The sequence below is a fragment of the Varroa jacobsoni genome, unplaced genomic scaffold (assembly GCF_002532875.2).
Source record: "Varroa jacobsoni isolate VJ856 unplaced genomic scaffold, vjacob_1.0 scaffold_1388, whole genome shotgun sequence".
Classification (NCBI taxonomy): Eukaryota; Metazoa; Arthropoda; class Arachnida; order Mesostigmata; family Varroidae; genus Varroa; species Varroa jacobsoni.
In genome coordinates, this window is record NW_019214290.1 from 89,275 (window position 1) to 114,599 (window position 25,325).

Below are 25,325 nucleotides of genomic sequence, written 5' to 3' on the forward strand. Positions count from 1 at the left end.
CGCAGATGTGTTCCATTGGAAATCCATTTTATCTTTGCTGTTTGAAGTTCATGTCGATACTGATTTTGCTTTGTCCTACCTGTATCTACTGTAGCCTTCATTCAATATTAATGGAATTTCTAGGCAGATAAATAGAGCGATGACATTCATACTAGGTCGGGGCTTTTCGCTGCCTTACAAAAACGTGTACACATTTTGTAAACATAGCAACGCTGAAATAACGATTTCGAATGACGGCTGAAGCACGGGACGTTTGTCATTTACTAAAAGAATAAGTTCACTGTATAAAAATGAACTTATCCGATCTTTGCCATTTCTAATATTGATGTTATGATAGGAATCGACTCCTATAGCCAAGTATCAAATCGATTAGTGTTTGCTCTTCAGCCAAGGCTCCTTAAAGCTTCTAGACCCTTGTTAAGAGCAACAACTTTCTGCACGAAGTATATTAGAAGACGTTAGCGTATCAGCCAACGTATGTGATTTGTATGCATTATGAAATGAAACCCAAATACTAACCCTGCTGGATTCAGCGGATTGGCGAACAAAAATCGCATTGAACTTTTATTTACAGTGATGCCCTTATTTAATACGTACTGCATAAAATATTACTCATAGTTTTACCGAACTATGATTTTGTGAGCGGCATGATTCTGGGAAAAAGCACGTTGGCTAACTTCGCTGGAGCTTTCCCTCATACCTAAGACGTTTATATTATATATTAAATAATATATTACATGTATACTAAAAGCAAACGCTGTTTTAGCTATAAATTGTTACCAGTCGAGAAAACACGTCTGATCTGGCGTAACTTCTTTTCAACGTCGAACGAAAAAGATGACTGATGCTGTAGTTACGAGAGACAACACCAGTCAGATCTGAAAAGAAACTTTTGAGGCTGCGTGATAAATGCAGCCGAAGAAGAAATCCAGATTGAGTTGCACAAATACGGCCACTACCCATCAAAACTGGATCTGACCGATGTAACACTAGAGGAGCTACAGTAACGTTTTGCAGTCGAGAAAATTTCGCAGGACCTAAGTCCATATCCACGAACGTCTCCGGCAACCTCAGCTCTTTCTTATGACTGAGGTGCTGTTAAGGAGGATGGCCATCTGCCGGAAAGCCTATTAGAGGTATATTTACACAGTCGTAAAAGACTCATGGTTCGACAGACATTAACGGTTACTCCTATAAATTCAGTTGAAGAAGAACCTGCAGTTCTCGACATTAGTGTCCCGGATATTCTGGCCGTTTACTTGTCGACTTCGCTAGAAATCTGGCCAAAACAGACCAGGCAAACGTCGCATTCGACGGCGCTGGCATTCGGTTAACATAGGGAAAATGCTTCACGCCATTAGTGCCTGTGAGTATTTTTCGAAATTAGTTGCTCTTTCTTAATCCACAGCAAAGATGTCTGCTGGCCTAGTACCGAGAGCTATGTGATCAACACCTGTCTTAAACAACGAGAGCCATGATCCAATATCGGATCCGTCCTTTTACGAATTTTCGACAAAATGACCGATGAGCAAACTACCAGGTGTTCTATTCACTGTTTCGACGTTCATGTTATTGCCCATCTTAATGGAATTTGTTTCTTTTATTCCACAAAAACGATCACATTAACCGTTCAGTAGATGAACGCATGTGGATCTACGTCGTATTTTCAAAAATAACACGTTAGTTCAAACGCGGACTTTTCACACATATTAACATCATTCGTGTAGTGAAGGTCGAAAACCTCGATTCCGATACCTCAAACCGGTCCAGTACGAAGGGCATGTAGCTTTGGGAGTGCTAGTACTGGAACGCAACGTACGTTTTGCTTTTTTCCACTGTTTGCCAAAAAGACTTTTAGCTGTCGAGCCACAGGTACTGTAGCACATGGATATCACGCCAAAATATATTTCTAGAAGATTCTTAACGACGGAATATTGTTCTATTCTACGACTTCTGATTCAGGCAGTCGACTTGGTCTCTAAAATTAGTATCTCATATAGCTATAAGGCCTTTTATTAAGTGAAGCGCATATCTACAAATATAATTATCTCACAAAATAGATGCGTCCTATGTACAATATAATTTGTCAGCATTGTATCTTGCTTTCACCTAATTTTATGTAATATAGTTATTATAAGCTGTTCTTTGGATCGTTGTTTAGTTGTTAGTATCGCGTGTACGTTATTAGAATGCCGGTCCGGCCTCGTTTCGACAATGAGGTCCTCCATCGATGTAACAACTGGTGTGTTATCTTATCGAATCAGAGTACTAGTGCACTGTTCGTAATGCACTAGGGTGTAGGGCGTAGCACTTTAGGGTGGGCGTATTTTTTGTCCACCGGCACTCTGTCGGTATCGCGACAGGCAACATATGGGTCAATAAACCATTTTCAAAAGCTTCCTCTCTAACGGTGCAAGCAACCTTCCCGTAGTAACTCAGGGTCGGGAGACATACAAGCTCGCTAAGTTTTACGCAGGACCCTTCAGGCACAAAAAGAATCGTCTAATTTAATAAATGAAAATTTTTAAAAAAACAGCAAAAATTCAAGTGTCGAAAAAAATCCGAATCTAAATAATGTAAAAAATTTAAAGAGATTAACAGCCGACGATTATCTAGATTGACCAGAGATAATTTTATCTTGAAAATAACAGCTGCATAAAAACGTTACAGTAACCAAAAAAATGTTGTTAATTCGACATTTCTTAATCAAATCCCTATTCTGTCTTGCCTCGTTGTGTCCTTAATAATGTAATAAAAATAAAATGCAAAAAGGTAGAGAAAAAGATCGCAAAGTGATAGATTTATTTAGTTTAGTGCTATATTTAGCACTGATTGGTCACGGTTCAAATGTCTGAGCGTATCATAACAATTGCACCTTACTATTTACATGTCGTGTCACGAAAATAAACTTTATAAGGCAAAGCTGTTGTTTTATATGCAAGAAGCTACACGCTATTGTCTTACGACAGAGCGTACAATACTGAAGGTTTTTGTCGCTGAAACTTTAAGTGTACGCATGAAGCAAACATACATTTGTTGGACGGTGTACGAACAGTGAAACGGAGCACGATCCTACAATGTTATTGATCATTGTATGTTTGGCTGGCTATAAATATTTAGTTAAAGTTTAAGTTAACGTTACCCAATTCATAGTTTGCTATTGGCCACCAGGCTCGTCTTTTAATCAAAGTAAGTTGACCGCAACATGAATCACTATCGATACCCTACGTTGCATGAAGATCATTGCTGCGAACGCCATTTTCTAGGCTCCGGAGCTAAAAGTCTATACCATGCAAATAAAACCTTCTCATGCCTTTTCTACTGTATCAGAAATTGAATACTACAGACTTTCGGTGGCGGATTTTGCTTCTCAGCAGTAGAATTCCTAGTAGGACTCAATGTCTATCGAAGACTTGGCCTCATAGGCATTTGACAGAACGTTCCCCAGAATGTCAGAGTTATTCTCAGTAAGCACCGGCGTCAAAATCGATTACGGCCAGAAAGCATTTTGTAGGATTCGTTTGCTTTGTAAGCAGAGCAATTCTACAAAGAAAAAAATTGTAGCAATGAGGAAAACGAAAAAAAAATCACGACATCTTAATAGGAACAGCCTCGAAGCCCTTCTGCCATCCGTCGCTGTTTTGTGGCTCTGATATTATCTAGCTTCTTGTGAAACATATCGTGGTACTGTCCGCTCGTTACCCAGACAACTTCGTGAATTAACAAAGACAATAGAAAGCTGACCGATAGATGCTATTTACATTTGGCCGTACGCAATCGTGCCAGATCTATACTATAAAGTCCTTTCTTTTACAAAACCGAATTGTTACATGTTGCCGGCTTACGACACTGGCATCAAGCATGCTCTGACAAACCCTCATGACCTGATTCTAAGTCGGCACAATTTATATACAACTGTATATCATCATTAATAACTGACGATGTCTACTTTCTTGTGCTTAGTTGAGGTTGGCCATCGCCATTAATAAATGAATAGGCACTTAATGTAGAGTCAGATGTCTTTGCATTAAAGGTCCGATGGCTTCTTTCAGCATAGGCTACAAAGTAAAATCTGGCAAAATTTGAATAAACATTTCAGGTTCACGCTTGGGGCTTCTATACCCGGTAAATATATACCATTCTATTATACTACGCCCTGTTGCAAATACGTTATCAATCGCAGACTGGATTACGGTAGTATTAATGGCGCGTCCGTTAAGAGGGCCTTTCGATCGCAATTCTGTATATTGATTAGAAACCTATTCCCTTTTATATATGTCAAATTGAAAATGAAATGTTTCTCTAATCATTGTTAGTTCAGTCGAGCTAATTACGTTCGAGATAAGAATCAGCGCCTACATGTTTAGGGTGCTATACATGATGTAGAAATGAGCAGAATACACGTGTGGTGTAGGCTTACAAACATTAAGCTAATATTGTTATTGGCCTTGTCACTAACAACTGTCACATAACTGAAGTCATTTTCAGGCCTTTTCCATTTTGTTGTTAACGGAAAACGATAACAAAGGACTGCATATAGAATGAACGTCAAAGCAGAATCATCGAAACCCACAAAGAAGGAGGTACAAAGAGCATATGCTAATGCTTATATATATACGTATAAGCTAATAGCCCAAAGATATGGGCTGCAGATCCCATGTTTTAAACTTTTCTGAAGTTTAACGGCGGAAGTCTCGTCCGTGGTAGCATTCATTTGTATAGTTGAATGCCAACCGGATTAGCTAAGGTCCTCTCTGAGCAAAAACTAGTATGCATCGTGTCAGCATCCATTATGTTTTTTATTGACACGTTCGGAAAGTAGGCGGCCTTGAGACCCCGTGCTGAAGGCAAGCCACCCCGACTTCGACGTGGCGAACTTTGCCAACGCTGGTAGAGACGCTGGTTAACTATGACCACGTCTGAGCAGAAATCGATGTTATAAAAAAGCGCTTGCATTAGGACTATTATTACAATTTTTATCGTTCGTGTGGAGTGTCCGATGGTGTCTGTCGTGTTTGTCTCGATATCGCAGACTAAATAATGACAAAGATATTATCAACTTGTCACGCCGTGATCGAAACCCATTTGTTTGAAAATCTATAGAGCTTTTTAGTCACGAAGGGTACGGTCTTTAGCAATACGTGACGCATTCAAATGTATTGTACCATTAGTGATAAACAGTGAGTCATCGAACTAGGCGTTTCACAAAAACTATCAAGTTCTTCGCACAAAAGCTCCCTCAGGGATTAAACCTATACGGGAATTCCGTGTGTCTGTAAATGAAAACCTGACCCATAAGTATTAATACGGTGTGAGCTTGTATAGCCTACAAAGAGACTGATAACAGGGCAAATGCACGCCATTGGCATGAATCTCCAGGAAAAATGGACAGACCGTTAGCAGCCTACTCCCACCTTACAATTCTAGTTACGTGCTTTAATTATACATTTCTCGACACCACCCATCTCGTGGGATTGAAGGCTTTCTCATCGTCAGGACTCACAATCAACACGGTTTCTTCATCCAACAGCAATCCTTGTATTACTCACAAACACATATGCATTTCTGGTTGACTCGGGCATACTCTCAGGTTAACGACGATAATGATCTACAAATGACGGCCAGGGGTTTTTAGGTGCATGCTATCGGTCTGCGTTCCTACAATGATGCATCAGTTCTGTATAAATTAATGGTTTCATTGAAGGACCTGTCCTAGTACTATCGATGTAGTCAAGCTCAACGTATCCGAACTAAAAAGGACCCGTGGACAACTCACGCGATAAGCTGGTCAGTCGATCAGGATTCCAGACATTCGCTGGCTAAATTACTCTGGCAAGTATGTTGACTGCGAACCCCAGTAAGGTCATGATATTTATTGAACCCATTATTTTGGGACAAGCCGGCAGTAAAGAACGCGTGTGAGTCGCAGTTTTAGACTTCTGATATTGCAAACGACGGTTCTCTCGTGCGACGATATAAATCAAGTGAATTGTTCGTTTTGATAATTTTGAACCGAAAGCCTTGTGGCAAATTAGTGATGACAGAGTTCGATGATAATATCGTAAAGGCATACATATATGTACATTAACTAAAAATATCAATAAGAAATTTCTAGAAATAGCATGGATAGACCAACTCCGCAATTAAATAATTGCCAGACCCATTTTGGAATACATCGCAACGAAGATATTCATCTTGTGCAGAATCGTCGTAGACTGTAAGTTTCATTTGATTTTCTAAACTCTTACTTTACATAAACCCAGTCTTCTAGCTAAGTTCGAAAAAGAAAACATGGCTTATAGATTTGTCTGTTCCTCAATATGTGTATCAAGCGTTGCATTGACGATTGTGCAGTACCATAAGTTCAACGGTGTCTTACCTTATACATCGACTGTAAGCATCTGTCATATGCAGTCGTATATTTATTTATGCTGTGCTCGTATCTTTATTAGCGACTTAACTATACCATTGTTGAATTTGAACAGAACGTAACTTTCCGATATTACAGGTTTTCTTCATTGCCACGGTCTCCGTATGTACCAGGGCTGTCCAATAAACCCAATATGCGTAGTTCTCAAAGGGGATCAAACCGGGCTACTAGGAAACCTCCACAAAAGGGCAATCGATCTATCACTTACTGGGACGCCGAACGATCTAGTTCCGCCCAATACAGTCACCAAGAAGTTACAAATGGTAATTATTATAACCAGCCTTGCCGGAAAAGACACTCTTCTTGCTCCATAGAAGGTCGATCTATTGGTGCTTCTCGGACTGCCTTTAAGAAAAGATCTCTGAATACCGAAGCGTTTCATGCACCAATAAAAAGGAGCCCCACTAACCTTTACCGACCCAGAATTTCTACGGAAATGGTGGACAACAAAAATGCCCTCGTTTGCGTGGATGAATTTCCCTCCTCTAACGAGCATGGCAATAGCAGACGTTTTACGTCTGTCGCAAAAAAATTCCGACCTGGGTCTCCACCTGCTATTGTGAAATCACGCGGTAACAACCATAACTGCGGACCGTTATCCACTCAAGGTGGTACCAGTTCCGCACGAGCTGAGAGGAAGCTGTTTGCAGCACTAACACAGTCATCACCGTCAAGTTCACTAACGACGCCTAGCGTACATGAAAAGTCTATACAATTGCTAGGTGTAGCTTTAATTGGCGTCGCGCTGTTGAAATCGAATGTCAAAGCAGCAAAGACCTACATACAAAACAAGGTTGCAATCATAGACCCACTGAAATCGCTCGACGAGATAACTGTGGACAAATTCGATGCCACATCAGCATCAAACCTTGCCCTTGTGCAAATATCCCCAATCGAATGGGTACACAAGACACAGCCCGATGTAGCAAGTTCCGCAGCGGAAACTACAACTACTGCGGGCGATGACGCACCCCGTATATGTGAAGCGTCCACTTCCGGGTCGTCTCCACGGGAAGAATCTTGTTCTACGGAATCCACAGCTACTCCATCGCATCTACCTTCAACGACCTCTGCTTCGGTGGACATTGATGGAACGCTTTGCGTGTATGTACTGATCTATATTAACAAGACTAGTTTCATTAGTTTCATTAGTAGAGACTAGAAACATTAGTTTCTCAGATTCGTAAATTTTTAATATTCAGATGTTACGCTTGTTACTACGATTGTTTGTCATTACTGAGACTTTAGCAGGTTGCATTGCGCTGTACATATGTGACATGTTACAGTAACAAAAGAGCTATCAAAGGTTCATTGTTTTGAAGAGCCTTTTCTATTAATAGACTTTTACTGCGGATGCTAGTGGCGGTAGACAACGCGATGAACAGCACTAAATCTGTTCGATATAAAAGAACTATAAACTGATCTATCTGTTTCATGTATAAAACGATTGTACTGTCGCATAATTTGTTAGTCAATAGGAAAAGATCCCGTGACGTAAACGAACACGCTCCAAGTCTCGACTTGAGAAGGAACTCTTTATGCCCCACGAGTTCAGTATAGACCGTCTAGTATTGTTGTGAAATAGAAGAAATCTGTTCCCCCACAAGTTTATCCCAGAAATCTCAAAGCAGTCTTGAAACACATAGTGCAGTTCCTGCAGGCCACAAAAGAAACTTCGAACCAGTCTTCGGTCTCTATGCTTAATAGAGCAATTGTTGCAGCTAGCTTGCGAATCAAAGCACAGTCTTTCTGTTCGATTCGAGAATTAAGCGATTCTTGGTGTCAGCTCGTCCGTGGAGTTCCTAGACATACTTATCTCCCAATGGAACATGCAAAGGGAATAAGTTACGAATGCATAAAGGAGTGTCGTACTTTGTTCTACTATGGGCGTAGGTGTGAACGAGTGCTGGTTTGCGATTAGCACCTAATTAGCGTTGACCTTTGACTTAACCTCCTCACCAAAGAACACCTAAACTATAGGCTTCTAGCTTGTAAGCTATTTTGCCAATACGCTTTGGGTTTAAGCACCTAAATTAGTGAAACGCAGCGTGTAGACGTGGTGTCTACCAATTATTCAACTCCGCGCAGTCGTGACAAGAAAGAGATCAGTGTCATATTTAAATGGCAACGAAAAACTGGCGATATATAAATACGTATTACCAAGTAGAATCTCATCATCCCTAGTCTTTTAACTTTTATCCACTGCACTGCTAGATTGTCAAGTTGGAAGAAAAGGAAACTGAATTTATAGTCTGTTGTTACATGCCACCCATGTGTAGCCTCAAATCTTCTATGCTCGCACTATAAATAAATCTGAGTAGATATAAACCTAAATAAAATTGTCAAAGTCGTTGGCACCTAAAATCCAAAGCTAAAAATCAAAGTAGAATTTCATACTGTATGCGGTCTCGGTCAAGTTTCTATGAAAACAATAGGACGTGTCCACGTACGGTGATCAAATGACTGATCTTAAACCTATTCCTATATATTGCATATTCGAATCTCGCTACTTCACTATGATGTGTTGAATTTTAGCGAATGTCACCGAGTGCCGTACGTGAAGGTCTCAACATGACGTGGACTAAAGATATGCACAAATCGTATTACTTATTATAAGTACCATTGCTTAATAATACAAAATAACCAAGTGTATACCGGTAAAAGCACAGTACATTATTATATTTATGAGCGTCGTGAAACAGTTTAGAACATTGGGTAATAAACATTTCAGCAGTCTCGGCAGTATCGGTATGCCGTTTGCAGGTGCTGAAGAGATCGCTCGATTCGAACGGAAAAACCGCCGAGCCACTGTCATCGAGGCCCTTAGCGAGGCCGAGGAAGCGTTACAGAACCCCGCTTCCGAGATCGAGTACCTTGTCGTTCTTCAAGAAAAACTTTCACGCTACCTTTATGAACTGACCCAAGCTGAGTTGGGCTATCGACACTTCATCAAAAAAGATCAGTTAGAGAACGAGCTTCAAATCCAACGTGCTCTCCAGGATCGTGGCACTGAAGCAACATGTCGGTTACAACTAAAGGTTGACTCGATGCGAAAAGACTGTTGTTCCTTACGCGAGAGCAAGGATGACGCAAAACTGAATAAGCTTATACGTTTGCTGAATCTCTCTTCGCCGAATCTGTCAGTTGTTGCCAGTAACGATAAGGAGAGACGGGAAAAGGACACAAATAAGGTGTGTTTATTAGAACAATACAGCCAAAGGGAATGCCATAAGAGTATTTCCAGGCAGGTGCATTCGCTTTCCTCAAATGACTGGTTCGCAAAGGCATTTCTTCCAGCTCACTATGTTTGCTGAATAGATACTTAAACGACTAACAGGGAATTTACCTGAATGTTTAAACATGCGAAGTCATACGATAAGGAGTCGTTGACAGAAAGCCACGTCGATCGAGAAGTTCAATGCGGTCATATTGCCGAGTCGCATAGAGTACAACTTGTGTCCTCGACAGCGAAGTCTGACGACGTAAGAGACAATATCGAAGAGGAAACAGTCAGCTGTGCTGGGGCTTATAGACCGCCTACGGAAGCACGGCATGAGTTATCGCGAGTTAACTGTTCCGACTGCTTCAAGCTCTTTACAAGGGACTTCACGCAATGCTGTCATAGTATCTACGAGTTCAGCATGGGTACCCAAAGTAAGATCAATCTGACTCACTACAATTTACCGTATTTCACATCGCTCAGCATAAAAAAGCTACACAGTAGGAAAAAGCAATCTCTTAATTGTGAAGGTAAAGTTTCGAAATAAGCTTTGTCAGAATTTCGTAACCATCGTGAATTAACTGCAATTGTTGGCTTGAAAATTTTGTCCTGGTTAATCGTTACTGGATTCGGCCAAAACTAGTAAATGAACTTATGAGCAAATGAAACTTCAGATCTTTATTATGCCATAAACCTTTTTCTCTATTAAATTATTATATAAAATTTGGTATATATTCTGTTTGTGAAAGCCTTCACAAACAACGTGAAACAAGCTCGCCATTGGACAAATGCTAAAAGTCAGAAAGATCTCGCAAAAATCCTATAAGCGACCGAGTGGAATTCATTGCGTATTGCGTTAGAATGTAGATAAAAGATAATGTTATATCTAAAGCGCTATGCACTCGCCTTGAGCGTTACGGCACTGGCCGTAACGTGATTATAGAAAAACAACGAAAACGAATCACAAAATCCTTGCTTGGTTCTGCTGTATTGGCAAATTATAGAAATACCAAACGATTTTACCTTCTCATTGGACTGGTAGTAACAAATTAATAACTTCCAGAAAACAAGATAAAGGCAGAGGTCACGTAACTAAGTGCTTCCAATGCCAAAGCCACAGATTCCCGTATATGGATATCCCAACTTTGAGAGTAGTTTGCGAATTAGCGCTGGGATCTCTCCATGCTGTATATGAGACAATAAAAACCTTCACAATGGGGAGCAATTATGAAATGCTCTCGAGGTCGCTCACATACGCTGGAAGCTTGGGCTAGAGATGGACCCGAAGGTGGTCAAGCGCTGCGTCGCTGATGTCAGCGTCCACGTGTATACGACTCCACCCTGAACGTGATCTCGCATGATCAGGGTATCCTGACATGTTCACTGTAATCGACAGGAAGCTTTTAACTGATACGCCGCGTTCCGTTATTCTGTCCGCGGTTCAAGGACACGTTTCGTTGGTCATCTCTGTATGAATCGGTATATACTCATAGGAATTAGGGACACAAAGGGGCTTCTTAGGGTTATGAAGTTTAGACGATGAAATTGGCTACAAGCACAGAAATTTGCATGTGCACACATAGCTATGACTACGCATACCTATAGAAGCAAGTATATGTAGCAACCGCCGACATTCGTCATTTATACGGCTTAAATGTTGTAACATAGTAAGCTACGCTAGATGTTGCCACTGTAAAACGCTATGTAAAAGCTTGCTACTAGTGAGAACGCGCTGCTGAGTTTCCATGGCCATCACAACAATAGCCAAAAGCTTTAAAAGTACATTTATAGCATAGTGCATTGTTATGTATATGAAATATCGGTGTGTAGATCGAGCTTCATAGTGTTTGTGGTGAATTGAAAAAAAACATATTTGCCTCCACATATTGCACACCTCTATATAGTGAACAAATCATATGAGGAGGAACTCGATGGCGGGCACAATGTTGTACTTTCATTTTCACGATTGGATGCATAAGGCGCTGACCAACTTCGACTTCCAGAGAGAATGCGATTATAGCTAACTTTATGGTCTCACTTACAACTTCATGAACGTCAATGGGCCATATTACAGACACAATGATGCTGACAGCAGGCGGACGCTTCGTTAAGTACGCCCTGTTCTTGGCCAATCTCGCCATTCTTCTCGGGGGCATCGTCATGTTCTCCGTAGGAGCGTGGGCTTTTATAGACAGCAGCTTTATGGAAAGGCTGATCGGTAACGATCAGTTCATCACCTCTGCCGCCACCCTAATGGCGTCTGGCTGCGTTGTAGTTGTCGTTTCTCTACTCGGATGCCTTGGCGCCTTTAAAGAGATTCGCTGCCTCCTGATAGTCGTAAGTAGCTATTGGAACTACGATTGGACACATTGCATATTTCATAATTATATTACATTTGAGTCCCCCTGTGACAGAGCCACAATATACCCTTCTTAAGTTATAATTACCAATAGAAAGGAGCTCGGTAGCTAGTCGAAATAAGATGCCATCAGGAGCTGTGACAACTTTTCTATGTGGTTAAACGTCCTACATGATTAAAAATATCAGGTCAAAAAAGTGATCAAGATATTGTTACGTCAGAGCGGTGTCGAGTGTATTGGCGTCACGTTGGTTTATCACTAGCGATGCTGGTGGGGGCAGGTTTAGTTTTTTCGATTAGATAGTTGGCAGTTATGTCGCTCTTTGCGAGGATCGAATTCGATACATTTCAATCTCCCTGTGACTTAATATATAGTTCTGCGTAAGAACTACAACTTAACAGAAAATAACAAAGTTAGCAACATCGTTGACCAATGTAAGCCCCCTGCTTTTGAGTACGATTGTCTATCTCTGTTAACGGAAAGATCAATATTCTCAAATCATGAATTAATGTCGAGCGATTAGGCCAACATAACCTTGTCGTATAAACACAGAGGCAATATATTTGCTGGATATTTGATTCCGGAGGTAAGTGGTTGCTCTCGATCTTTGATGCAATTGTATATATCGATGCAAACAGCCTCAGATGTCGACTGCTAGGTTACAGGTTAAGGAGACGGCCAAAAAAACAAAGGTCGCCATCGACACACGCTGTTTAATAAATTGCTATTAGTAAATGTTATGTTATAATAATCTTCATCATAATTTACTCATATTATGATCAGATGCAATTTAAGTCAAAGGTAACATTTCGTCTGCTCGCCAGACAGCAGTCGATCAGTGTTAGGCAGATCTGTCAGGACAGATTATTTGGCCTACGTACCTCAAGTAAAGCAGGTTTGCAATGAATGAGAAAGCTAACGCACACAAAAATCTATTACAATTGAAATAACTTTACAGCGAAAAAAAAACTCAACACCTAATTACGCTTAAATTTAATCCTAATCCTACCCATTTTGTCAGGTAAAATACTAGGTAAATAAGTGCGCTTGTTTCTATACTCGGCAGAAATTGACTTGGACGCGTTGTTTGCGAGGGTTCAGAAAGTGGCAAACTATTGACTAAAAGATGCCCCATTTGTCGTACCTTAACAGTCGTTCCAGTTCGCTGAGTAAATTTTTGTACAGGCCTTAGCGGGTCCTTAAGTTAACCAGCCATGACATTTCACCCTCTGTGGTAACTGCACTGATTTTTCTATTCCGTTGCAGCTTTAACAAATTATCTATCGTTGACCAAAGACCCAGTCACATCGTATTCGTTCATTTTCAAATCTAAATGGAAGGTAACGTAAATGCTCACTTGAAACACAGCCGGATATTTACTTATTATGAGTAAAGCCTTATGTTAATTGCCTACATCGGACATTGTCCACAAAGCCTGGAAGGACTTAATATACGACAGCTGTAACCCCTAATCCTGACAGCAAACCGCTGCCAGGTCAAAGATGAACCGCTCGAATGAGAGACGCAAAAAAAATAGCAAGGCCGGGCAGATTTGTTGGGATACTGGCAGTTAATTTAATTTGAATGCACACTGATGACATGTTCGTCGTTCGAAAATATAAACCAAATCCAAATCGCACATAGCAGCAGTATACAGAGATCAACACTACCTAGCCAGCAGATCGAGTTCATCTTTTAACTACTCAGACGCAGGATTAGCAATGTCTAAACGATTCAAAATTATGGCTTTTGGTTCGGCTGTCAATGTCCTTCCAGTATTTCGTTCTCCTACTCGTGGTGTTCGTCACGATGGTGGTTGGAGGCATTGTGGGCTATGTATGTCGAGACGACGTCAACGAAAGCGTCTACCGCGCCATGTGGGCCTCCATCCCGTTGTACCATAACGACAGCACTGTGATGAAGGCATGGGATGAAATTCAACGAAATGTAAGTTTTGCTTCATATTACTCTAACGATTGTTAGCGATTAAGTTATTTGTTATTGCTACTTATTAGGTTGAATTTAAATAATCCTTCATAGCTCGCGGTGTTTCGCAACCGCTGTAGCCATAGATATCTAATTTTAAAGCAAATTTGATCGCTAGAACAACATGTAAACAATCTCGCTATGGGAAGAAACCGTACTTAGCCAATTTAGGCAAAAACACAAACTAAGGAGAAAGTCTCATAAACGACAGAAGTCCCCGTCAAGGAAGAACTCGTCAGTTACAATTCGCTTGCATAAACCAGTATAGCAAAATATACCCAAAAGCTGGCGGATAATCCGGACAGTTAACAAAATTCACGCGGAATAAGCGACTCTAATAGCCAGATCGGATGGTAATGTACTTCGTAGCTATTCCATACTACTCTTCGTCTGCATCATTACTTGCTATGCAGTGTCTGAGCCTATTGCGCACCGATGCTAACCTCGACCACAACGCATTCTAAATGAGTCAGCCATGATCTGACTGAGCTGATGATAATAAGGCTAGTAATGATCGCATCGCTAGTCAATTACGTTTTTTTGATTGTGTTTTCGTCGTTTGCCTATAGTTTAAGTGCTGCGGAATGCGAAACAGAGGAAGCCCTAAAGACGCGCCGAAGGATGCGTGGCGCAGAAATCCAAATTTCATCGGTACTAACATGAAGGTACCTGACTCCTGCTGTATCAGGATCGAATGGCTAGGCGGTTGTAGGAAGAACCCCACTTCGAGGGACACTTTCATGGCGGTACGTAGATTAGCAGCTCTAAGTACCGAAAAGCGGGTTAACATAGTTGTAATAGTAAGTAATGTATTCAGCTCGATATTAGCATGACAGTGAATTTTTGCCGCGCCCTATATGTTATCGAAGTTCTGAGGTGGAGGACAAGTTGAGCATATTGATGACTGATAAATGAATAGTATCCAGAATACTAGACATCGTGTCAACAACTCTCAGGGACAATGTGGAGATGGAATCCGGTGTACAATAAAGAAAAGAACTCCTAAGATCCTTCAGCCAGTGTTGAATCCGCGACTAAAGTGTTACCACATATAATTACTCTGACTCAATTTGATAGGACTGCCATACGAAGGTTCGAGACTTCATAAAGTCACACGCTTTGGCCCTGGGAGCTGTGGGGGTCGCCGTTGCCTGCTTAGTCCTGCTGGGAATGGCATTCTCGTGCGCTCTAATAATTATCATACGATAATAGGCAAACGGTATACATCGTCTGCGATATCCAGCAGTCAGCAAAGAGGTCTGAGCTAAAAAAAAAAGCGAATACGGAAACACGGAAACTGTGCAAGAAGATCTCATCGTGTTTGCCTTCGGAGCGAAGTTTCTACAAGGCTTCATCATCAAAGGTTCTTCCTTCGAACAAAACAACCTTACATCTAGTAGAAATCGTTGTATATCAATCGCTTTACTTGAATTCCGATACAACTATTGACAACTAGGCTAATAATAAATGCGGATTTTCAGAACACTCACAGACACAAAGCTGAAATCAAGAACGCTCACCTTTCGGTGGACAAACGAGGAACGTATAATTCACAGATCGATAAACATTCTAGACAAAGCCAGCTAGAACTACACTAAGTATTCCCAGTACGTGCTTTTCTTAAGCTTTCTTGTTTATGTTTTCTTTTCTTTATTAGAGACGTTGATTATTGTCAAAGCACAAACACCAGCAATAAAAACAGCAACAAAAAGCTCGTGAGCAACTGTTCTGATGACTATTTACTGGAATAACAACTCGTACAACGATGTCATTTGTCGCCATGGAGAAACGGGGAAATGTTAGCCACTGATGACTTTGTATGAACACTGTATATCTAATGATTATTGAATGAGAGCTATGTGCACGCAATTGCGTCAAGCAAGATAACTTCATCAACGAGAAACGATGAGCTCCTTTACACATAGTCTATGCAATCACAACGGTGATAGTTATTGTTTTCATTAGAAACATTTAGCTATGTTATTTTACTCCATAATACAAAGTTGATGTAGATACGACGCAAAACAGTTATCGTCAATGGACACCTGGTGGCGTGGATCACAGTCAGGCATTCATAATAACAACCGTATCTAGCGCATTTGGATAATAAATTAGGTCGACTGATGGAAGTTTACATGTGTTTTTCATAAACAAAAATTGGACTAGATACCTTTCCATTGCGCTCAATGTGATTTATCCTCAAATGTTACTAAGTGTTTTCAAAGCTCTCATTGCTAGGCGAGAGATCTTTTAATCCACATCTGGCATCTTCTATATAAACATCGAAATAATAATAGGCCAGAGGCCTAGTTGTTGAGCCGAATCACGGATTGTGCTTCGTAAATATAAACGTATTCGACTTTTCCCATTAACCTCGTAGAAATGGAGAAGTACCGGAAAGAGAAACGACGCGTCAGATATTCCTAATACCGAAATTTACAAATTTCTAGCGCAGATCCTTAAACTGTTTGCAAAAGATTTTAAAGTTCGTGCTATAAAAGAATTAAGATGCATTTTCTAATGGCATAGACTGTGGTGGTAGTTTTTTTTAACTACTTTTTGTCACGGTCGCTTGCCCGAGTCAACTATTTTATCGTGTGCACATGGAACTTCTAGTGACTACAAGTGGGTCAGGTCGCGATAGATGTCAACCCGTTTCTGTATCGGCCGCCGAATTGATTCACCGCTAAATGGATTGGTAAGGCGCATGTTTTAGTCTCATCTGGTTCCATCTGGGAAAAGCTATTACGTCAATTTGTTGCTACGTATTATGTCTGCAAATATCCATACGGTGCGCAAGATCTGCTTTCTATGAACATGCTGTATATTGAGTGCAAAAATGTTCAAATAGCGCGCCGGAGTCGAACGCGCTATCGACGCGGTGAATTTCAATTCCTAACCCCATAGTTCCTTACTGCTTAATACATGTACTTTGTGCAGGTCGAAGTAGTCCTTATTGAACTAGAAGATCAAAATAACAATTCTTTAATTTGGCAAATTCTACTATACGTGTATTGGTATGCCTGAACTGTCCTGCATCTTAGAAAAAAGGGCCAACGCAGGGCAACTATCGCCCGCTTGTAGTCGTACGATATGGCATAGGATACATACGCAATGGATAAATCCGTCTAGTATAATGTACCTTACATGCTAATTGCTACTAATAGACGCCATGATCTATCTAGATTTGCATAGCTTTCGTTGAGCCAATGTAAAAATCTAGTTATCGATATTTCCAATTGATTGCCTATACATATTAACAAATGCATGTGTCGGAAGACACAGACAAGAGCATGCTCGGGACAACGCCGATACATGTACTATTTCTTCAATGCGCTTTGTTCTTATCAAAGCACTCTGTGCGATATATTGAGGCGCTCATCGGCCGTTACTCATTCCGTCGGTGACGTTTACTCTGTCGATGGCTTCGGCAGGGCAGTTGAATTATACTCATCGTCATTTCCAAATGAACACCCCGCCAGTTACCTGACGTCTTCGGAGCGTTTACGTGAAGCGAAATCAAGTAGGTGCCGTTATTTGCTATCCGGACCAAGTTCCACTCAGCTACCCTTGAAGCGAATTACAGATTAGAGAATCTATAGATGAGAACAAAACACCACTGACCTATGGGGGCCTAGAGATGCCGCGGATGTCGTGACGTCCCAGCCAGCTGCGTCTTTGTTCCGCCATCACCGATACAGCGTTCCACGTCAGTACGGGCCTGCCATTAAGCTCCGGCCACTTCCAGCGTCACCCTGTAATCTAACGAACTGGCAAACTTACTAAGTCACTTTCTATGATATAAACATCTTTTTTTAATACCATATTATACTTGGACTGGCCTCGCTTCTTGCGGCGCGTTTGCTGTTGAAGTTATCATCGGTAAACTGTTTTGGTTTCATTATATATCACTGTAAGCGGATAGAGCACGAACCGTGTTTACCGACAGCGGTTCCAATCAAAATTGGCCTAACTTTTTGTTTGTAGTTGGTGATTCGAGGAGAAATATTTCAGGTGTTTGTGGACAATTACGTGAACTTACCTGCAATAGGCGTAAGGACGCATAAACGAATAACCAGTGGTGCATTTTCCTGCTTCTAAAGACAACTCTAGGCTAGCTTTCTACAAAGGCATCGGAGTGTATCGTGCGTCTGACATCAGGATCGCTCTTAAGAAAGTTTCAGCGTACCTTAAGCAATAATAAAACCTAGCCTGGAGTAGAGTTGTGTGTCGGAAACTTTATCCACTTTCATTACTAAACCAAAATGGGCGCTTCGGAAGAAGCTCGTCGACTTGGCCATAAAAGCGATTCCCCTGGCCATCTTGCTGGCTTAATTAAGTTTCTTCTCGTGCTGGTAAACTGTGTCGTCTTGTTGCTGGAAATGATTCTGATCGCAACAGCAATATATCTAACATCGGCCGATAAAACGCTCTTGATCAGTGGCCTAGGCCAGAAAGTGTACGAAACGTCCTTCGGAGCGATCATTGCTGGCGGCATTCTCATCATTCTGTTCACTGTCTTCGGCATCGTTGGCACTGTTCATGAAAACCGATGCTTTCTCATAGTTGTAAGTTTGTTTCAGGACCAGTATAATGAATAATATTATGCAGGCTAATTATGTAACTATCGTGCATAAACAAATAGCAAAAAAAAGGAGACTTCGATGCAAATCGCATTTTTTGCCCTAGGAGTTTGTAGCAAAAATAGCTGACGTAAACCGTGCTTCGATGCAAGTACGAACGTGTTCGCAGCACTCACAAAAAAATCAGCCGCTTCCCGTACAGGGCTGATAACACCACAAGTCCCGTACAGCTGCAGGACTCCGTATGACCTACTACATGGTCTAGCTTTCTGGTAGACCAGTATCAACCGTAGAAAGGTTTTTTATTTGCAAAAATATTATACTTTACAGAACAATGGTCCTTCACACACAATAGAATCTATGATAACTTTTGGCAAATGTACACGTTTTAATTTTTTTTTAATAGCAACGTTCTACATTATCTTACGTATTTTGGAAAAAAGAAATTGAAAAAAAACTATAATATGATTATATATATATATATGTCTGCTATCCTATTGTCTAGATCCGGAATAACGCATGTTTGTGCACGGATCGGACCCCTGGTTAAAAACTAGCAGAGTTCCTATTCAGATCTTTTACCACTTAAAGCCATTAACGTACCACTCGAACGGTGGAGTTACCATAGGCATAAAAATCCTGTCTAATACTACTGTATTAAAACATGGCGACCAATAAATTTCGTTTCTGACAAACGTGACGCATATGAACGAGGTTTGATGCCGGGTTCAACCTCGTTACCGCGTTTGGGATTAAATTTGACACAGACCTCAAATAAGAGCTGTTCCCTGCCTTAGCGATCTGTGAAACGCTGTCGACAATTGAAAGCCTTACTTAGATGTCAACATCTTTTTCAGACTTCCTATGATAATGGTGGCATTGGCAATACCTAGCATTTATAGTAGTCTTTTCAAGTAAGTTCTGATTCAGCCAGTAAATGAATGAAAATTTAATAAAAACTTAATTAATGAATAATTAGCTAAACAAAAATAAACCCATAGCATTTTGTGTGGAAACACCCCGGGGGGGGTGTGTGTAAAGAATTTATATGACTTTTTACATTATGACATTTAACGCTTTCGGAATTATTAGTGGTCTTGTCGTGTAAAAACATAATCATCATACAAACATACTTGATTATTACTTCTACTAGGAGCAGGATTAACAAAGAAAATATTTAGTCATATTGACTGGTTGTCACGAGGCCAGATAGAAACTGTCAATTGAAAATTTAAAATAAATTAATCCTCAGACCAAGTTGTTCTCAGTGCATCCATTGATATTTACAGTCTAGCGAGAAAAAAATGAATATGTATCCAGCGTATGTAACTTTAAGCATCTACCAGAATGCCAGCTAAGCTCAGTATCACCGCGGTAAAACTTCGGACACACGCTCAGTTACAAATCAGAATACTACTAAATCTCATATATTGAAAATCATTGGAAGAGAATATGTGACCAGAGACGTTTACGTTGCTGTGATAGCTCCCGTGCCCAGAATTGCGTAGCAATCGAAGCCTGCAGTAAAGGGCCTACATCAACAACCTTCAAACTGCCATAAACAAAGCAATCTATCAGAGGACCTATTTCCAGTCAACAGTGGCACATAGAGCCGATGAGCAATTCGCTTGTCGGCTTGAGTCCAACAGCCCGTTCGTAACGGGCTTAGGAAATTCAGCGCGACGCGCTATATATTAACGGAAATTACACAATTGCAACAATCAGATGGTCACAGTTTCTGCACAAAGAACATATAATATGGCACAACAAGCGTGACAATACGTTCAGCGTTATCTCTTTCACTATCTATCTTCATAGATACATCTGCGGTCTATTGAAAATTATCCATTTTTCGGTGGAGACACTTTGTTGGTAGGAAGATTTCCGTAAAAACTATCTTCTTTCGCATTTTATCCAGAACTGGTTTATGAAACTAGTTAAGCTGCTGCTTCGGTCATCACTGACGCCGTAATACAGTTAGAAAGTTTATTTCAAACAGAATATGAATATATTGAAAATCAAAAAACAAACACGTCTTCGGAATAGGACTGACAAGCAACTACCGTCCAACATCTCGACGCTCAAGCAATTGCTCGCCACTTCCTAACCTAGGTTAGGTCGAGTCGTTCCAGGGTCCAGCCATTGTTATGCATTATCGGGCTACCGGTTTCGACTCTTTTTTTTTTTGTTCTTTGGTTCATTGTCAACGTTCGTATAGATACTCCTATAGCTTGATCTAAATATTGATCAAAATTCAAGTCGGCTAAACATTTTCAAGCAGCTTACTTTATTGATGTGAACAATCTATGATAACGTTTTCAGCACAGAGTAATATTATTGTTATTATTCGTTTGTTGTTATAATATGTTTGTCTTATTTTATAACATCTATTAACATTGTCCGGCAGCTGCTTAATAGCAGCACATTTGACGTCGGCGATGCAAGACCAGAGGAGGATATAGGACAAATAAAATTACGGTGCTTCTAATAAGAAGAGCAATAGTAACAGACTATAATTTATTGGCTTTTGTTCTAGTAGAAGCATTAGTCGTGTACCTGAATTGCATTTCAATAGAAGTTTAGAAGGTCTTACTTTTTCAGTTTTTGCGGCAGCAGCAGCACGTGGAAAGCTTTTAGACTTACCCCTGTTTGTTGCTTTTGACTAGTCGTTGGAATGCTTATGTTATAAATTTTCCAGAAACACCTTGTCAGATTATCCATGCATTGATTCGAAGATCACCTAGTTAAAACTAAATAAAATTAAAAAAAAAAGCCCTTTTACTAATAAACTACTCTGCCAAAGTCAAAAATGTATTGCTCGAGTAGTTGGATCAGCCAAATTAATCATTCTTATTTGAGAGTAACATGATCAAATAGATATTCCTAGGTATTGATGAATTCTGGAGGAGGCTAACGACTGTAATCAATCGTTTATTAACTATGAGCCTCTGCAAAGGTCGACAAAACTATTGAATTGGAAAATAACCCATGTGATTTACTACCGTTTCGCAGTACTTCAGTCTGATGTTTATGATCGTTATGGGTGAAGTGGGTGCCATTGCTTTCACTGTGAATAAAGTCGACTCACTGCGCGAACTCGTCAGGCACAACGTCTTCAAGAGCCTTAAGCTCTACGGAAGCAGTGTAACGATTACAAACGCATGGAGTCTCTTTCAAGCAGAGGTAATCAACTATCTTATTTGTTTAGCAAATATCAATAAAAAAAAATAATAGGGCCATTTATAATAATAGACTCCGACTAATCTAGCACTTCTATTCTGCTCCGCGTACTCACTTCGTAGTGACACTTCACTCTTCACGTGGAATAGGTCAGTCATAACGGTTACCTTAATCGTTTCATTTTTTTTGTAAAACTCAACGTTCTATGCACAATGTTACTACTACGGTTATTATTATCATTGCAAGCATTCTCATAAACCCAGTAATTTTCTCATTAGTGAATTTAAATAATAAGAAATTAAGTACAGGTAAACTATGAATCGAATCTTCTCCAATAACGATTGCCATCTTGCACTCAGTTCACGTCTTGCGAAAATTTCGATGTAATGCCTGCGTTCTAAGTGCTCGTTAAGAATAGACTGAAGGGCAACAAAAACTAGTACCTCAGATGACCGAACGAGCATAACATTCTAGACGGTGATCCTGCGTTTTGCGACTTGTACCGCATGTTAAGGCTCGAAAGCCAATAGGGTCATCAAATACATTGAACAGGAACAGGCAAACAGAACCGAATTTATTTAGGTATTCTGTTTTTGAATATGAAATATATTATTCTTAGAAATCGTTATAGAATATTACACTAGTGACACATATAAAACATACTGTAAAACAACTAAGCATAGGTGGGGCACTGTGTACGTTTTAATGTTTCGTTAACACCCGTCCTCTATGTGAGATTGCTAATCCGATACAATCTAGAACAATTCACTTTGCATACCGTGATTTCAGGTCCTTTCTAAAAGGCCTCAACAGGGTTCGCCTAAGATGACTCTAAGTGATTTTAGTTACCCAACGATTTCCTTTAACAGCGCTCAAGAAAGTGATATCACATATTAGCACGTATGACTACGTTTGCACCCAATGAAAAGCGGCCAATGCGTCTGTCATTGAATGGCTTGGAGCTACCAGAATATGGAAATGCAAATGGTCGTTTACAGGTGAAATACGACATACAATTCAGCCATCAAGGCCGAACAATTCATATCGCTGCCAGCATCATTAACCTCAAAAACGCTGGAATATCTCTCTCTCTTTCTCTCTCTCGAACTGATTGCTCGTTTGTCCAGGAAGACTGCATCGTATGATTCCTATGAATGGTTTTCGATAAAATATGGTGATTCGTGCTCAAGAAAAAACCGTAGGAGAAGTACGAATTGGAGCTCCGTCTTCCTTGTCACGTTACTTGTTGTGGGTTTCTGGAACGGTCAACAATGACGCTGGAGAGAAAGTTGAAGGTTGCCGCCATCCTTAACTTATTCTTATCTATAGTCTCATTGTTTAGGTGAATGGCTTCCATCGCTAATTGTTTCCACATTATAGGTGTGTGAACGAGCATGCTTGGAACCGATGGTCTTCATGGAGCTAAATTTAAAACTGTGCTTTTAAGCGGATTTACGCTAACTTAGATCTGTATAAGTGTGTTACCCACATTGCCCTCTGTACTGTGGACAGCCACAATTCAGTTATGCCCCAAACTGCGTGCTGAATAAAGATATAATGTGCTCGACGTGACAACTATAAGAGTGCAATACATATGATACGTAATTTAAATAATGAGAGTATTGCTGCTTAGTCTTCGCGCGGCCAACGACCGTTGGTGCCTGCCGCAGCATTTTGCAATAGATTCGTTATTTTCTGCCTGTCATCGCAGTAATGCAGTGTCAACGTGTTCAGAAGAAAGTAAAAACAATGTAGGTTCAAATCTGATTGTAAAGACACTTTAACTCTTCAGTAAAAATTCGAGCAATAGGATAAGCTATAGTTGTTGTGGGGTCGTTTGGTCCCTTAGGTTGTCCATGTCGAGCCCCTACTCTGCCACGGTTTTAGCCACCGACAACAAAGTTTTTCGTAAGAGTAACACCTGATAGTTTGTGACAACCTTTTTTAATCTGCATTATTGAACTAAACGAAGTCAAACGATAACGATGTCTTGCTTGTTTTCTTCCACTTAGAGGTAACTTATACGTGGGATCGCCTTTTTCTCACCTCTCGAAGTGTCCATTCGTTCTGTAATGATTGTCCTACGGGAATTAGATGGAGTTACTAAATATTCCTTAGTTCCAGATTAGTAAAGGCGTAACTATAACCGAGGTGCAGCATTTTTCAAAGGTGGATCGATTCTTTTGGTGATTTCATATAAAAAAAAAAAACAAGGAACCCGAATCCTCATTTGTATATCCTCATATATACCGCAACGGGTACAAGTTTCGTATAGAATTCAAATTAATAATGCACTTGAAACATCCGCAACCTTCTCATTGGATAATAAGTATTCGTAAATTCACAGAATCAGTGCTGCGGTATGGCTGATCCTGACAATGCGTTGCAGCCACCGTGGAAAGCTTACGTACAATCAAAACATCTCAATGGAACATCGGTTCCTGACTCCTGCTGTGTGAGTCCTGAGCAGCATGAAGCGTGCCTAAAGGGAGTGACGAAGTCTATCTTTGATAAGGTATACCTAGCCATGATTGTCAGACTGAATATATACAAATATCTATCTAGAGTAAGGGACTTAGGTGACAACTGCTTTTTTTTGATGACGCTTAAAAATGTTTATTTTCTCACGACTCATCGAACGATTTAATTATCTGCGATATGACGAGACACCTTTAGGTTCTTGTACATATATATATATATAAGATTTAGAGATGTACTGTTTGCACTACGAGATACTGAACAGTTACATGTCACTCACAAACACTTTAGGTCAGGTTAAATATGTTAGAATAATAGAGGAGAAAGGTGAAGTTTGTCTTTCGATGATTGTATCTTCATTATGCCCTGCTCTTATAGTGATCGTTTAATTTTAGTCCTAGATGAACACGATTTGTTATTGCTCGACTCATTGCAGGATTGTTTTGAGGTGCTTAAGGATCTTCTGTCCAAGCATCAGACAATAATACTTGCGGTGGGTCTTTCAAGTCTGTTTAGTACGGTGGTTGCCCTCTTTCTCACCGGAAGCTTCATTGTACTTCGTTAATTGCTTGATACGTGGCTGATCGGGCTCGTGGATCTACAGCGTCGTGAGGTGATTTAGAAGAGTAAGATGATTACCATCGTAGTGAAATGAACCAATGTTTTTATTGATTCAATTGATGACATCATAACAAAAGCGATGCCTAAACTCTAACTGGTGAGAGAAATTATATGTTATGATCGTTCCGCGTTGTGCTGTTATTTTTTTTATCTTTCTCCTTGTACGGGTCGTTTGAAAAGAACAGGATTATTAACATGATCATTAGGAAAAAAAACGCGCATCTTTGGGCATATCGCAAACTTTTGTTTTTAAACCTCTCTTCTACTCTTAAATACGAGTGGCATCCTGAGAAGTATTATTAATACTTAAACCTTCCAAAAAAAGGACTATGTCTCTACTTTAGATGAAGAGTTGCAATATATGCTGGGTAGGCAAACACGACGCTGTACACGCTTGCTATTTCGTGCAAAATAAAGATGTATTTTCAATATTGGATTTAATTAATGTGTTATTTTTAAATATTAGA

The 25,325-nt window shown here is 40.2% G+C and overlaps 2 protein-coding genes and 1 long non-coding RNA gene across 3 annotated transcripts in view; 2 read left to right on the forward strand and 1 right to left on the reverse strand.

Annotated features, from left to right (window-relative positions):
• Positions 1-22,110, reverse strand: part of LOC111269481 (uncharacterized) — a 32,952-nt gene extending 10,842 nt beyond the window's left edge. Inside the window, exons 1-3 of the long non-coding RNA XR_002685787.2 lie at positions 21,875-22,110; positions 21,223-21,329; positions 17,621-17,758 (exon numbers count right to left, since the gene is read on the reverse strand). This is a non-coding gene — a long non-coding RNA (uncharacterized LOC111269481). The remainder of the gene's footprint in view (positions 1-17,620; positions 17,759-21,222; positions 21,330-21,874) is intronic.
• On the forward strand, positions 5,433-16,125 carry LOC111269473 (uncharacterized). The gene is made up of 8 exons (XM_086972115.1): positions 5,433-6,217; positions 6,509-7,534; positions 9,162-9,621; positions 9,799-10,084; positions 11,725-11,987; positions 13,787-13,957; positions 14,566-14,742; positions 15,074-16,125. Exons 1-8 carry the CDS (start codon positions 6,123-6,125, stop codon positions 15,203-15,205), a joined length of 2,610 nt encoding a protein of 869 aa, XP_086828241.1. The 5' UTR covers positions 5,433-6,122; the 3' UTR covers positions 15,206-16,125.
• LOC147752237 (tetraspanin-9-like) lies at positions 17,752-25,299 on the forward strand. Its single transcript, XM_086972114.1, has 4 exons — positions 17,752-18,564; positions 21,592-21,762; positions 24,107-24,274; positions 24,674-25,299. Exons 1-4 carry the CDS (start codon positions 18,262-18,264, stop codon positions 24,800-24,802), a joined length of 771 nt encoding a protein of 256 aa, XP_086828240.1. The 5' UTR covers positions 17,752-18,261; the 3' UTR covers positions 24,803-25,299.
• Positions 25,300-25,325: the final 26 nt, after the last annotated feature.

Bases quoted from the DNA above. Each gene is read 5' to 3' on its own strand.
- LOC111269473 (XM_086972115.1), top strand. From the start codon at position 6,123: ATGGATAGACCAACTCCGCAATTAAATAATTGCCAGACCCATTTTGGA. The intron at 6,218-6,508 runs GTAAGTTTCATT...CCGATATTACAG, and splicing joins GTGCAGAATCGTCGTAGACT to GTTTTCTTCATTGCCACGGT. The intron at 7,535-9,161 runs GTATGTACTGAT...TAAACATTTCAG, and splicing joins ATTGATGGAACGCTTTGCGT to CAGTCTCGGCAGTATCGGTA.
- LOC147752237 (XM_086972114.1), top strand. From the start codon at position 18,262: ATGGGCGCTTCGGAAGAAGCTCGTCGACTTGGCCATAAAAGCGATTCC. The intron at 21,763-24,106 runs GTAATCAACTAT...GTAAATTCACAG, and splicing joins GGAGTCTCTTTCAAGCAGAG to AATCAGTGCTGCGGTATGGC. The intron at 24,275-24,673 runs GTATACCTAGCC...GACTCATTGCAG, and splicing joins CGAAGTCTATCTTTGATAAG to GATTGTTTTGAGGTGCTTAA.